Source organism: Sinocyclocheilus rhinocerous, unplaced genomic scaffold, assembly GCF_001515625.1.
Source record: "Sinocyclocheilus rhinocerous isolate Xijiao unplaced genomic scaffold, SAMN03320098_v1.1 scaffold1164, whole genome shotgun sequence".
In the NCBI taxonomy this organism is placed as follows: domain Eukaryota; kingdom Metazoa; phylum Chordata; class Actinopteri; order Cypriniformes; family Cyprinidae; genus Sinocyclocheilus; species Sinocyclocheilus rhinocerous.
In genome coordinates, this window is record NW_015643253.1 from 637,977 (window position 1) to 653,019 (window position 15,043).

Genomic DNA, 15,043 nt, shown 5'->3' on the forward strand with positions numbered 1-15,043 from the left:
TATATATATATATAATTATATTTATATGGTTGCTTCATTTACCCCTCTTCACAATCTATATCTGTAACAGAAAAAAGGGTATGTTTATCTACAACAGATGACCCTTGAGGGGAAAAAAAATGCTGAAGACAAAAGAAATCTATATTATTAGTAACTCCAGCCACAGGCGACGTCACGGAACAAACTCATTGCAAGAGAAAAAAACATTTCTAAATATCATTCAAGTTATCTCCTGACATTCAGCACCTTTCCACGACTGCGACTTGACGTATTCTCTCTTGTGCCAATTTTCCCATCATTCCATGCCACTGGACCCTGTTTTCTGGCCAGTGCTGTGTGTTTTTCCCCTCCAGGGGCGGAGCAAAGGCGGGGCTTGTGCTCCCAATATCATTCATCCCAAACCCATTTATCTTTCTTCTTGGGGAAAGGTTTTTATCGCCTGCCACAATCTGTTTGGGTTTGTTTGCCTTTTTCTTTCCAGTGACCAGCTGTTGGTTTCTCACATCAGTCGTTTTTTATCGAGTTGTCCTATGTGATGTTTATGACATTTTTGTAAAATCACCAATGACACCCTGCAGAGATCATTTTATTTTAAAGCAATTCCGTTGAGGCCGTAGCTCTTCGGGTAAAGTGGAAGAAAAACGGCACATTCTTTGAAAACTAGTCCTTTTCTGTGTTGTTATGGATGAACCCACCGTAGGAACACAAGACGTCGTAAAAACTGACAAGGGATGGAGTTTTAGGATTTGCAGCACTATTTAAACGCTGAGAATTCACCTTAAAGAGGACACAAAGGACCGATTTGTATCAGTTTTCATCCTAATTAAAGCAAAGCAAGTCAAAAAGGTACAACAATGTTTGTGTACGGGTACTTGCCATAGCCACCAGCCTGAATGGGCGTCTTGGGGGAAGCGCAGGCATACAGGCTGAAGTCCTCTGTCTGGAATCCAGCGCGGTTAAGGGACGGTTCAGAAGCGCTGCGGTGGATCTTGGGCAGAGAGTGTGCCAATAACTCAATAGAGGCCAGGATCTGCCATAAATAAATAATATATTAAAATAAATATGTTAACTATATACATTATATATAATATGTAATATATTTTAATATATATATTAAATGTTCTTCCCCCTGCTTTATTGAAAACATACCTTTTTGTGCCATCTTGTGGCAACATTCCTTAACATAAATCTGCATGGCCTTGACAAATGGCAGGCAAAATGGAGAAAGCAGACATTTGACAGGTGTTCACAAAATTACCTGAGGGAAAAGAGGTCTCTCCTCTCGCTTTTTCTTCAGACAATCTGCCATAAGTCTCTTCATGGCCTTGGGACAATTACTGCGCACTTTACTCAGGTCAGGAGCCAGGTATCCCCGTCCAACCATGAAGATAATCTGGATAAGGAAAGATATGCACAATCATTTCTGCAATATACAGATACTGGCAGTAATTTTTCAGGGTACAGATCTGATTTAAGTCATATACATACTTTTTACTAGTACATTACACATATAGTACATAAACATTCAAAACTGATGATAAAACAAAAAAAGCATAAGTAGTATTAATGTTTATGTACTTAATGAAATTTAGACAAAATTTGGCAGAACATGTCTCAAGCTGCATGTTCAAGGAGCAAAAAACAATCACTGGTTATAAATGTCCACCTAGTCATCATCTGAACTACTTAAAGTGATAGTTCACCCAAAATACACTGCAAAGAGGTTCACCTGGTCTCTGTTGTTGATGTTAGAATAAGGCAGAGCCCCTGACATGAGCTCATAGAGCACAATACCAAACGCGTAGACATCTGACTGGAAACTGTATGGGTTTTTATCCTGCAGTCTGATTACCTCTGGAGCCTGAAGCAGACCAATGAGTCAGTCGAGATGCAAATGTCAGTACAGAAGAAACACTCAAATATAGTTAAGACATGTTCCTTCACTCACCATCCACAAGATAGAGCCAGAAAGCTGCTCAAACTGGTGTGAGCCACTCCAGCGGGATTTCACTGTAGCCAGACCGAAATCACCAATCTTTACTGTTAGGTCCTCATGCAAAAAGATATCTAGGGAGGTGGTGTTAAGGCTAAGAGCATGTGGATGCACACGTGTATGAATACCTACCTAAAAAAAAAAAAACAATTTATTGATTTTTAATATTTCTAATAATAATCAATGTTTTACAAAGGATACTGTTACTCTTCAGATCTCTATGGATTATGGACTTGGCGTGCAGATAGCTGTGGGTAAAAATGATTTACAAGTGTTAAAATTCATGCATGATAACCTGAGCAATTGAGTATCATAATGGCAACAGGTTTCACGCTTTCTATTCAAGCCAGAAGACTAAATGGATTCTTTATTGTTACTAACATTACATTGCTATAGTAATTTTTCTCTAAAAACTTTTGAGTGTCTCTCACTCCATGCCCTGAGCTGTCTGACGGGCAATGTCAATCAGCTTGATCATCTCAAACTTGGTCTCGATGATGTGCAGGTGGTGGTAGAGACTCGAGCCTTCACACCACTGTGTAACTATAGCCAGCTGGGGTTTGGTGGTGTAGCCCATGAAGAGCAGGATATTCACATGGCGGGTTTTCCTGCGGGAGATAACGAATATTCAGTAAGCTTTGACAGAACAATGTTTTGGTAGAACATGAGACTTCACATTTAATGACACAAAATCAAAGGTTTATAAATAACAAGTGAACTGGGTAATTTTTTTTGTAAATATTTAAATACTAAGTTTCATTGCTTAATTTCAAAAATAATTGACAGGACACTATCAATTAACAAGGATAGAAAACTCTTAATACAATAAAGTCAGTGGTCAGTGAAAGGATGTGCTTAGCCCTTACGATGATACTCAATCTTAGGAGGTCAAATTAAATATTATATGAGATTTCATTGTATTATCTTATATTGTTTTATATTTAATTTAATGGTTTAATTGAATTATTTACATTTTTATAATTTAATATATAACACATTAAATTTTTATCAACCTTGTTACCAACAATTGGGATCTTTTAAACCTTTTTTTATTATTTTCTTCCAATAAAAATCAAATAAAATAAACAGTGAGGTCAAATTTAATATTATATGAGATTTGTTTTTATTATATTATATTTAATATTAATAGTTTAATTTATGTGTAATACTTTAATTACATTTTTGCAACCTGGTTACTAACAATGGGGATAGCTTAAAACCTTTTGGATTATTTTCTTCCAAAAAAAAAAAAAAAAAAAAATTATAAATTAGTACAAATGTATGAATTAACAAATGAAATATTATGATATTTTATTATTTAATGGTTGATTTTTGCAACCCTGTTGCAAATAATTGGGGTAATTTAAACCCCTTTAGATGATTTATTTTCCAATAAAAATTAAATCAATAAATATGTATAAAATAAAATAATAATAATAATAATAATAAACACTTAAAACAGCAATGGTATTAGGAATTTAAAAACAAAAAACTATACTGCTTAACCACTACCTAAAACCAACAGTTTGGACAGACACTATCTCCGTTTTGAAATCATGAGCAATTTTAGGCTTTATCTTACCTGAGGACACCCACTTCATTCTTAAAGGCCTGTAGCTGCTGTGGAGTGGGGGCTGTGACATTCAACATCTTTACCGCCACATCACCTATGAGGAAGAGGAAGACACACATTTAGCCTGTTCTGTAAATTCCTTTTTAATCTGAAGACCAAAACTCTTTAACAGGACCTACCGTGCCACTTCCCCTTGTAGACCGTTCCAAAAGAGCCAGATCCTATCCGCTGTCCCAGGGTGATCTGACCTTCTGGGATCTCCCAATCATCGCTTGAGTCCCGTCGACCCAGGGTTTTCTAAATATTAAGACAAAATAAACCTCAAAAACCATCTCGAATGACCTTTGACCTAGACTATAAGCGTCACGTTCAAGAGATCTTCACCATTTTATTGCGGTCCTCAGATGAAGACGATGGTTTCCGCTCTCTCGGTTGGCAGGGTGATTTCGACACCTTCACATTGGGCAGGGAACCAGGCAGGGAGGCAGGAGGTGTGGCCGACAGGCCTGTTGTGGAGCCTGGCATTACGACAAAATAAAGTTACTACAACTGGAAATATGGGAGCCAAAGAAGAGAGAGACAGAGTAAGAGGGGAAGGAGACAGAAGGAAAAGAATAAAATCTTAGAGAGTCACACAGGAGAGAGAAAGAGAGGAAAGGGTCACGTCACAGCCCACGCAGTCTGAAATAAAGGGCTGTGAGTGATGTATGCCTCTAATGAAGTATACTATCAAATCCTGAGCCACATCCCATCTCTTTCCCAATGGAAAAATCAAAAAGTACCCCCAAAAATGTGTCACATATATCTGTATGCAAAAGTACTGTAAGTAAGGATTAAAACTAATAATTCTGGTCTGTACCAGTGTGTTATTGTTAACTAAACTTAATAAAATTGTTTTTATTAAGTGAAATAAAATATAACTATTAGATGAAAATCGTGAACTTAAAAAAAAAAAAAAAAAAAATTATGAAAATTAGAAATGTTGCCTTGACAATTAACTGACATAAAATAAGTTTAAGTACTGCAGTTACTAAAACTGAATTAAAAAAAAAAAAAGTTAAATAGAAACACTAACGAAAATGACAAAAGCACATAAAATTACTACGTGTAAAAACTTAAACTGAAAATGACAATTAAAGCGAATTCAAAATATTAATAATACTCTAATATAAATATAAATAATATTTACATAATATAATTAGAAATGAGAAATAATCATAAAATAACACTGTCCGATACAATTAAGCCGATAATTTTTTTACGTTATGGTCAATAACTAATAAATAGCAACATTTAATACTATTTTGTCTAAACTAATAATAATAATAATAATAATTATTATTATTATGCAGGATGCAAGTGAATTCAGGCATCACAATATGAATGAGTATCTGTACATCTGAAATATCGGAGTGACATATGTGCCATTTTTTGCCTTAGTGAGTTTGTAGTGTACTGAGGAGTTGAGGAAAAGTGACTGCAGCCCATCAAACGTCAGTGAAAACGTGGCAAAGAAAGTGAGAATTTAAACAAGGAGGGGTGAAATATGTCAACAAAACACACAAGGTGGAAGACAAACACAGACAGACAGACAGACAAGCAAAAGACAAGACAATGTGTGGGACACAGCCACGCAAGAAGGCCTAGCTACCTCTGTATACTGGCTCAGGCTCAAAATCAAAGACAATGTCATTTGGGTGGGAGGACAGAAGGGGGCTTGAGGTCCGTGTTCGGTTCTTCCTCAAGCAGCGGGCTGGGTGTTGCGAGGGGGCTGCAGGGGGGAGAGAGACAGACACGGAATCACTGGCCCCCGAAGCTCAGGTGCACTCCCTGTCACCCACTACCAAAATCCTGTGTCTACTCTCAGAGGTTCTTTAGAGATGATCAAGTGAATTCTAGGTGACACAGAGCCAGTTTTTAATTATTTCTGTATACAGTCTGTTCACCCCAAAAATGAGAATTCTGTTATCATTTACTCGCCTTCGTGTCGTTCTAAACCTGTATCAAAAGAGCAACTCGAACATTCTTCTAAACATCTTCTTTTACGTTCCACAGAAAAAAGGAAGTCATACAGGTTTGGAACGACATCAGGGTGAGTAAATGACTGAATTTTAATTTTTTGGTGAACTGTCCCTATAAACTGTTCTGGGACATGTTTTGAAGAAGCAGTAAGGACGGGCGGGTTTTGAGAACACATATTAGAAATTAGTAGTTTACAGCAGGTCACTTGTGATAAAGAAAAGGGCTGAAGCAATTCAGAAAGCGGACAGGGAAGAGAAAGGCCTGTTTGTCAGCTTTTACTAGCAGGCAGAGTGAAATGGATCAGCTATCCCAAACTTCTAAGGCCAATGACACAGAGATAGCACAAAGACATGGGATGACGGAAAGCCATTTGAATTCAGTGTGTCTTAGTGTACGTTTTCTGATTCGAACAACACTTACCTCCATCTGACCTCGGTAAGCCTTGATCACGGATCAAATCCTGTACAGAAATAACACCGATTAGCAGGGACTAGGGGAGAGCAGTAACATGTTGTGCTTTTTGCTTACAGTGTACTACAAATGTACCTTTGGTTATTTTGGGTATAAAAAATTATATTAATAGACTTAAAATGAACAAGATGATATGGTTAAGGCCAACTGTAACACTTAAACAAATTTAGTAATACAATTTAAATAAATTATAATATAATGTATCTACAATAAAAGCACACTTCAAATTTGAGCAATATTAATATTTATTAGTATTACTAGATACTAATTTTTTAGATTCAGGAAGTGGTAAGTAAAGACATTTTTAAGTGGGACCTATAACATTAAAATGTATTAAATGCTTTTGACTAAAATATATTGATTAGCTGTTGAACTGTCCAGTTCTCACATCAATGTTGACTGGCTCGATGGTGTTGATATGGACGTTAGGGGCTGAGGAAGAGCGATCCCTCTGGCCAAACTGGTTGCGGTGGTCCTCCTCTCCAGGTCTAAAGGACTGTGGGATAGGGATGGATTTGGATGGGGACACAGTAGGATGGCACAGAGACCTGGAGAAAACAGACAATGAAATTCAGCCTACGTCATGATTAAAGCCACTTACACACTATAGTATATACTTAATGTGACCCTTACAATTTATCAATTAAAAGATACATATTTTATATAGATGTGTGTGTGTGTGTACACACTACCATTCAAAAGTTTGGGACCAGTAAGTGGTGTTTTTTTTGTTTTGTTTTGAAAGAAATAAAGAAATTAACATTTTTATTCAGCAAGGATGCACTAAATTGATCAAAATAAACAAAGACATTTATAATGTTACTAGTGTTAATTTTGTTAACGAAAACTATGACGAAAAATGTTCGTTGACAAGCTTTTTTCCCATGACTAAGTCGAATCAGAGCTTCGTTGTTACATTGATACATTTTCTGCCTGGTGTGTTTTGCTTATTTTAAGCAATCTGGCAACCATGCGCACGCGCTCGCTCCTCATTACGGAAGCGCCGCCGCAGATGATCTGAAAAACAAAACAAGCTGGAGTTTAGCGATCTAAATGAAAGCGTCATTCAGCCGGTCAGTGTTCTGTCATGAGATCTCACTATGTTGTTTGCGATTGTGATCGCTGAATAAATACACTTACTCAATCGCTGTTGTTTTAATAGAGAAATAGACTATTGCAATTATGGAATTAGTGGAATTACTAGGAATTTCACTTTGATTTATATAATAAAAAGCCTATAATAAATCAGTACACTAGATTAGAGGTAAAATAGCCTACACCATGTATGTGTCCACATTCTATTGATTTGTGCTTACTGGAGAAAGTGCAATACCTGAAATGCAAAAGTAAATTTCTCAAATGACAACAATGATTACGATTATAATTTTGAGAAATTATTATTTTTTTATCAGTTTAACCATTATACAGAATGACGAAAATGTGACTAATATTTCATTGACCAAAAAACCTGACTAAATGCTCATACATTTCATTGAATAAACAATAACAGGACAAGTTTGTCTAAATATGATAACTAAAATGTACATTTGAGTAAGACTAAGACTAAATTAAAAATGGCTGCCAAAATTAATACTGCTGTACAGTTAATTAATAATAATCTTATTGCTAAAATGTCAAGTTTTCATTGACTAAAACTAGACTAAAATGTTGAGAGTTTTAGTCGACTAAAACTAAATAGGTTAAGGTTGACTATGATAAAAACTAACAAGGACATTTTAGCCCGGGACTAAGACTAAAACTAAAATGAAAATAGCTGACGAAATTAACACTAAATGTTACAAAAGACTTCTATTTTAAATAAATACTTTTCTTTTTTTACTCTATTTATCAAAAATCTGAATGTCTCAGTTTCCACAAAAATATTAAGCAAAAAACCTTTTTCAACATTGATAATAATCAGAAATAATTTGCGAGCAGCAAAACAGCATAATAGAATGATTTCTGAAGGATCATATAAACTGCAGTAATGACTGCTGAAAATGTACTATGCGATCACAGCAATAAATTACATTTTAAAACATTAAAATAGAAAACAATTATTTTAAATTGTAATAATATTTCACAATATACCTATTTTTACTGTATTTTTAAGAAAATAAATGCAGCCTTGGTGAGCATAAGAAGCTTCTTTGAAAAACATTTAAAAAAAAAAAATCTTACCAACCCTGAACTTTTGAACAGTAGTGCACATAAAATTTTATTTAAAAAAAATATATATATAAATATTATATAGTTCATAGGTAGTTGTTAAGTTTAGGTATTGGGTAGGATTAAGGATGTAGAATATGGTCATGCAAAATATGTGCTTAATAAGTAATAATAAACAGCCAATATGCTAGTAATATGCATGCTAATAAACAACTAGTTAATAGTGAGAATTGGTCCCTAAACTAAAGTGTTACCTTATACATTAATAAGATTTACTCTACTATATGGTCAACAGAGTGCAGACGTGGACTAAAATCTTACCCAGTGGACTCGGATGGAGGGAGGGAGGGGCACATCTCTGACACGGGTGTCGTGCCCTCTGATGACGCCTCCTCATGGGTAATAGGGTAGTGCACTAGAAATTTTGATGCCAGCAGTAAACTGAACATCAAAATTATAAACAAAAATGATACCATCAGTACAAATAAATTATGCATAACCATCACTTACCCAAAGCACAAAACTGTCCATTTCTAATTGGACAAAATATACACAAAGATATGCAAAATATTTCAAATAGAATATGTGAGAAATAAACATTATTTTATTATTTAATTTAAACATTATTTGCATGCTTTATTTTACTGTGCATTATGCATGAAACAAGTTTCAGCCTTTTATGGATAATGCAGAAGTGAAAAATCTCCCATGATGACTCACTCCAGCTGATCGTAGTTGACACACATGAGCGGGACCTCTGTGCTGCAGCGCTGGTGGAACTTGTAGCCACACGTCTGGCAGCGGAAGCCCTGAAACAGCAGCTTCCGGCAAAAGTCACAGAAGGCCAGCGTGAAGAAGGTCTTTCGCACCTGTCGAGTCGCCGAATAACACTTAAGAGTCATTACAAAGAATCTGGATGCTTCCAAAAACACGGTCAACGTGGATGAGAAAGACCTCAACAAGTCTTCAACATGTCAAGGTGTATTTAAGAAGAGTAAAATCAAGAATAGAAATGACCACACCTTTGACATGTCAACTCTCGGCTCTAACTTCCTCCTTTTTGTCATTTCAGGTTTATTTTAAGCCAGTTTGTGGTCAGTTTCATCATACTCACAAAATTATGGGTCGTCAGTGGCACATTCTCTAAAACCTCAACATGGAGCTCCTCCCCCGTCAACCAGGAAATGTCTGTGTCCCAGCCAATGGGCTTCTTCTCCCTAATGTGGGCCGGACAGTCATTAAATGTGAAGTACAACTCACAGTGTGGCTTGGTTTAGCACTAATGATGTTAATATGTGCGTTCAGAATACAGTTCTTACCCATCCTGAACCCTGTAAACCGCACAGCATTCTGGGATCAGGCCTCGCATCATCAGAGCCTTCTTTAAGGAGTCTCTCACAGTCATCCCACAACGAGCTGGAACCTGAAACATGCACAAAAACCACTTAATCACATCACTTTCATCTCCTTACAGTGAGACTGGTTGCGTCTGGCCACGCTTGATTTCTTGGCTCCAGCTCATACTGCCGCTTCTCTTTGCTAAACCAACAGAGACAAGCGGAGCACATAATCAAAATAAAGGGGGTCACCTACATTTGCTCATTTCCCATGGAGTCCCGCCGCTCTACAATCTGGTTGGAGTGGAAATTCCTTCCAGAAGCCCTTTCTTTCTGAAGCCCTGCCTGAAACCTTACTGTGACGTAGGGCTGCACGATAAATCGAAATGGAATCGAGATCGCGATTCGACAGAAGCTGCGATTGTGTATCGTCAAAATATCCTACCATCTCCATTCATGACAAAACTTCTCAAATCCAGATGTGGGCAGATCATTACAGACATAAGGCTAGGCCTGTCACGATAACAACTTTTTGTTGTGCGATATATTGCCCCAGAAATAATTGCGATAAGTGATATTATTGTCATTTTAAAGACCATTTTATGCCACTGAATATATAATCATAACATAACAGCATAATAAAGCAAGAAAATATTAAATTTTTCAATATTAAAATATTCAATATTTCATCAAAATATTAGATACCTTAAAAAACCTGAATAAATAGTAAATAAACTTTTCTTACAAAATGTGCTAAAAGATCTAAGACTTTTTCAATGTACACAAAAGGCCTATTTCTAAAAAACCTGAATAAATAGTAAATAAACTTTTCTTACAAAAAGTGCAACGTAACAAGTAGAAAAAAAGAAATCACAAAGAATGTATGAAGATTTTTCCATTTACAGATTTTTCCATTTTGACCTCCTTTTCTCTGTAAATTAAGGGTGCACACTATTGCTGAAAAACACAATCCCTACTTAGCAGTCAGATGTCCGTATGCACAAAGGCACAGATCCCTAAACAAGACCATATCTTCAGATGAAACTTTTTTTGTAGAAGCATTTTTTTAATTTGAACTAGCACCTCATGACTACACCGCGTTATGTACGAGAAGCTGCAAAAGACACAGGCGCAAGTGGAATGTACAAAACATGGTGACATTAATTGTTAAGTAAATATAATGGGCGATATATTGCGTCACCAAAAATTATTGAGGTCTTGTACATATATTGCGCGATAAGTCGATATATTGATTATTGCGACAGGCCTACATAAGGCACCTCCTTTTTTCAGATCCCTTACCTAATGTTCTGTCATTAGGCCAGTATTATATTAGTAGTTTGCAGCATTTACATTATAGTGTTCAGTTATAATAATATTTTGAATTCTCTTTTATTTTATATTTTCAGTACCAAACAACAAGCAATCACTCACCACTGTCCTCTGTTTGTTGGGCAGGAAAACCCTTACTATGGGTTTCTGGGGTGAGCGGGGATTCCCTCGTGTTGCGTCTGTAGGGGTCTGCAGGACAGCTAAGGTGTTTGGGGTGGCGGGGGCGCTCTGGATGCCCGGCCCCTTCACATCCAGCAGGATGGGTGTGGGCGAGGAGCAAAACTCTGTTCCGTTCCCAATGGCCTCCAAAAGCTGCTGTTCCCGCTGCTGTAATGCATCCAGCTTACTAGTGTACTCTTCATAGGCCTGTGGCGTGGAGGAAATAAATCATTAATACTTTATGAACATGTTTCGCATAAATGCTCATGTTTTGAACCTGTTGAAGGATAAATATCTGGGGTTATGCATTAGCCGTTATATCATACACGAGGGGCAATGTTACTGCTAAAGTCTACAAACTAAAGGCATCATCAGTTCTTTTCCTCCTTTGAATTTATTCAGTTGTTTCAAACATTAGATAAATGATTTGCCAAAACCCCTAGATTCTAAATCCCTTGAAAAGCAGCATGTTAACTGACATGGAACCTTATAAGTGATCATAGCAGAGTTTTCCATTAGCACGTTGCTACCAAAAGTTAACTGCGACTATAGATGGTGTCAAATTCCAGTCACTTCATGTGTTATATTCTTCATATCATGTATCTTTCAAAATTAACTTTCTTGGTATAGTAAAACACCTTTACATTACTCTCATTTCACACCCATGACAGAAACTCTTTGTCGGGCCAACTCACCTCCAGGTATATAGATGGCGGATTGTGTTCTCCTCCAAACTTATCTAAAAGGGCTTCTAGGTGCTCTTGGGTTAACTTAATCATCTGTTTGATGTTCCATATCTGCAAGGAAAATTAGAGTTAGCAAGCCAGTTTTCCCAGCTCCCTTTCCTAGGTGATTCCTAGGTTCTCCTGTTTGAGCAGAGATCTTTGAACTTCACCATACATAAGTGAGGACCTCATGCTGTGCTAAATCTAATAAACAGAATCATTTGCTTGTCTTTACTAAGCTGTGAAAACTGACACTGACGGCTGTCTCTAGCCCTGCCCACAGAAACTGTGATATAGGCTAGTGATTAAATCTGAGGTGTGAAGTAATTATACAGAGTGAGCATTAGCAAAGAAACTGCTGCAAAATGCTTCAACTTTTTTTGTGTGTCACTAAATTCATAAAATGACAATCATCATCTTTAACAGTCAGCTCTGATATCCTAAATGTACATTTTATGCAACTTTGATGTACAAAAATCTGACGTTCACAACACTGACCCTTTAAACATATTAGAATATTTATCAGGAGATGATAGATCTCAATTTTTTAGTTGTTGAAGATTTTATACATTTCAATTACAGCACATTTTTAAAACCACTGAGGTCATGATTGTTGGCAACTGCAATTTAGGGGGGGAAAAGTACTATCACATTCAATATTACACTGAACAAAATTATAACCGCAACACTTTTGTTTTTGCCCCCATTTTTCATGAGCTGAACTCAAAGATCTAAGACTTTTTCTATGTACACAAAACGTTTCTCTCTTAATTTAAAGTGCTACAAAATCACAGCCAAGCATTTGCTCAAGGAAACATGCAAGCAATGCACTTGTTCCAAATAGCCAATAAACATTTTTCAATTTTGCCAAGCAATACAAGCAGCATCATAAAATACTCCAGTTTCACTGGAAAATGTCCCAGCCAAGTAAACACAATCTGACAGTGCTACAAAGCTTTACAAGTAAACTTTATTATGATCACCGTTTGGAGAAACAATTTTCCAGCAGACTGTAAAGAAACTTGGAATGCCTCTACGCCCCCATGAAATAGCACATTTAAGTGCATCTAACTTTAGTTCGGATTTTAAAAATCCTGCATTCCGAGAGTCAAGCTGCCACTTGATTCTGAATCAACGGTGCAGATAAACTGGCTCTACTAGTCAAATTAGTGCGACAAAAGGCTAAAAGGCACCAGTGACAAGGGACTTTCTCAGTAGTCTTGCCAGTATAAACTCCTGACAGACAAAGACTGCTGACAGTTTCTTAAACAGACATTTGTTACGAGCCTTTCTTTTAAAGCAAACCCCATGTGGTAATAGACTGCGTGTTTCTAACATGATGCAACATAACCGAGACCGTTTAAAATATCTCAATACATGTGAAATACTTGCAGCCATCTATAACTTCTACAAAGAGGCCCAACAATGAAAATTCTGTCATAATTTTCTCATCCTCATGCTATTCCAAACCTGTATGACTTTCTTTTTTATATAGAACACAGAAGCAGAAGAACATATTTTGAATATTTTGAAGAATATACTGGGTATTTTTTTTCCTAAAACAAAAAACAAAAAAAAGGAACCGGAACTTTTACACTTGAAAAATTATGCAAACACCAAAAAAGTAGTCCATATGACTTCTGAAGCCATATGATAGCACTGCATAAAGAACAGAGTGAAAATAAAGTTGTTATCGACAGAAATTATTTGTTTGAATGATCTGTTAATGGATTGGATTGAACTGATTCTCAAGTTCAATTCGATCTAGTTGTGACAGTTAATAGCCCATTGGAATAAAATATATCATATATGATACTTTTGAATCTCTTTTCAACCATAAAAGCTCCAGTGTAATTTGTATCAAAACAAAAGATCATTACATTCTTCAAAATTGATCTTATCTTAAATGTATCTATACAATTCATACAGTTGTAGAACTACATATTGAGAAATTTATGATAGAATTTTAATTTTGGGTGAACTGTTCCTTCAGTATTCATGTCAATAATGCAGTAATGTGAAAACTCAATACAGCAAATATGTAACCAATCATTCAAGATTCTGGGTCAACGTAAAAGTTTAACAATCTCCCATTGCAAAACCCATCAAACTAATCTTTATTGGGAAGATATGTTCAAGACCCTTCATAGTCTTTGGTGGTTAGTTATAGCCCTGACTATCAATAAAACTGCTAAGTTCATGGACTGTTCACTCAGATAAAACCATGCGCCATTCTTTAACAATACCGCATTTTTCACTTCAAGTTTGACTAAAAAAGGTAATAAACTAAATGTAAAAATGCTATTTTAAAAAGAAGCTAGACGAGTCCTGTGTATAATCGCACAGTATAACCCTGTAACAGCAGCCAGCAGTAAAATTAATCCAATTATCACTAAGCACTCCTACAATGATAACTTACACAAGCTGCTCATTAATCCAACTAGTCTACCAGCAAAATAGGTAAGCTGTTTCCTGAATAACCAGGTTTGTATGATGGTGTAAACTTTCTTTGGGATCATTGTAGCTGGTTTCAAGCTTGTAGAGCATCAACTAACCAGCTGGTAATAGCTGGTTTCTGGAACAAGCTGATCATTAGCTGGTCAAACAGGTTCCAAAACACAGCTACTAACTTAAACTGGATGTTTCTGCAGTGTGCAGAATGTACCCACGAAATACCCCAGTGTGTTCATGGAACATAGCAGCAGCATAGGTGATTTGTGCAGACAGTCAGCTGACAGCTTACAAGAAGGATGCACAATGCAATAAATTTGCACGAGATCAAAAATAAATGTAGAACGTTCGCAGGGCCCAGTGCACGAGCACAATGGCATCACTGCAGATTTAAATGTAAATGCATTCGAACGCAGATTTGCGCCAGCTGCTGACACAAAGGACATAAAACAATGCAGGCGAGCCGCTAATATTCCCCGTTGCATCTGTAGTTTCCCATTAATAAGATGCATCGCAAGGTGAAATATGTAGCATGCATGCTATGCAGCGGGGTCGGGAGGGGGGACATAAAAAAAAAATGAAACACGAACAGGCCTGATAAACATTGGCTCAGAGAACTGCAATGAGAGAATTATAAATGGCATAAAAGTGGTCAATGTCCTGACTGTGAGGCTCTAGGTGTTCAACTGTTACACGGAATTGTTCATTTTTAAATGCTGCAGATGTTTTTATGACCATAGTTTTGTCCAAATATAGTTTATACTGAATTTAATGTTATTTTTCATCTCTAAAAATGAAAAATAATCAGTAG

General features: G+C 36.4%; 1 protein-coding gene across 2 annotated transcripts; it reads right to left on the minus strand.

The window, feature by feature from the left end:
* Positions 1-28: 28 nt before the first annotated feature.
* LOC107757253 (serine/threonine-protein kinase B-raf) lies at positions 29-14,223 on the minus strand. 2 transcript variants are annotated; one of them, XM_016574670.1, is made up of 20 exons: positions 14,201-14,223; positions 11,752-11,853; positions 11,000-11,263; positions 9,548-9,651; positions 9,343-9,445; positions 8,949-9,097; positions 8,550-8,669; positions 6,448-6,607; positions 6,009-6,048; positions 5,218-5,337; positions 3,951-4,084; positions 3,746-3,863; positions 3,576-3,660; positions 2,425-2,601; positions 2,195-2,241; positions 1,949-2,067; positions 1,730-1,861; positions 1,259-1,393; positions 877-1,030; positions 29-777 (listed from the first exon to the last, which is right to left on the minus strand). In XM_016574670.1, the coding sequence occupies exons 2-20, from the start codon at positions 11,833-11,835 to the stop codon at positions 755-757; spliced, it is 2,268 nt and encodes a 755-aa protein (XP_016430156.1). In that variant the 5' UTR covers positions 11,836-11,853; positions 14,201-14,223; the 3' UTR covers positions 29-754. The 2 variants fall into 2 exon arrangements, with proteins under 2 accessions (XP_016430156.1, XP_016430157.1); XM_016574671.1 differs by lacking the exon at positions 5,218-5,337.
* Positions 14,224-15,043: the final 820 nt, after the last annotated feature.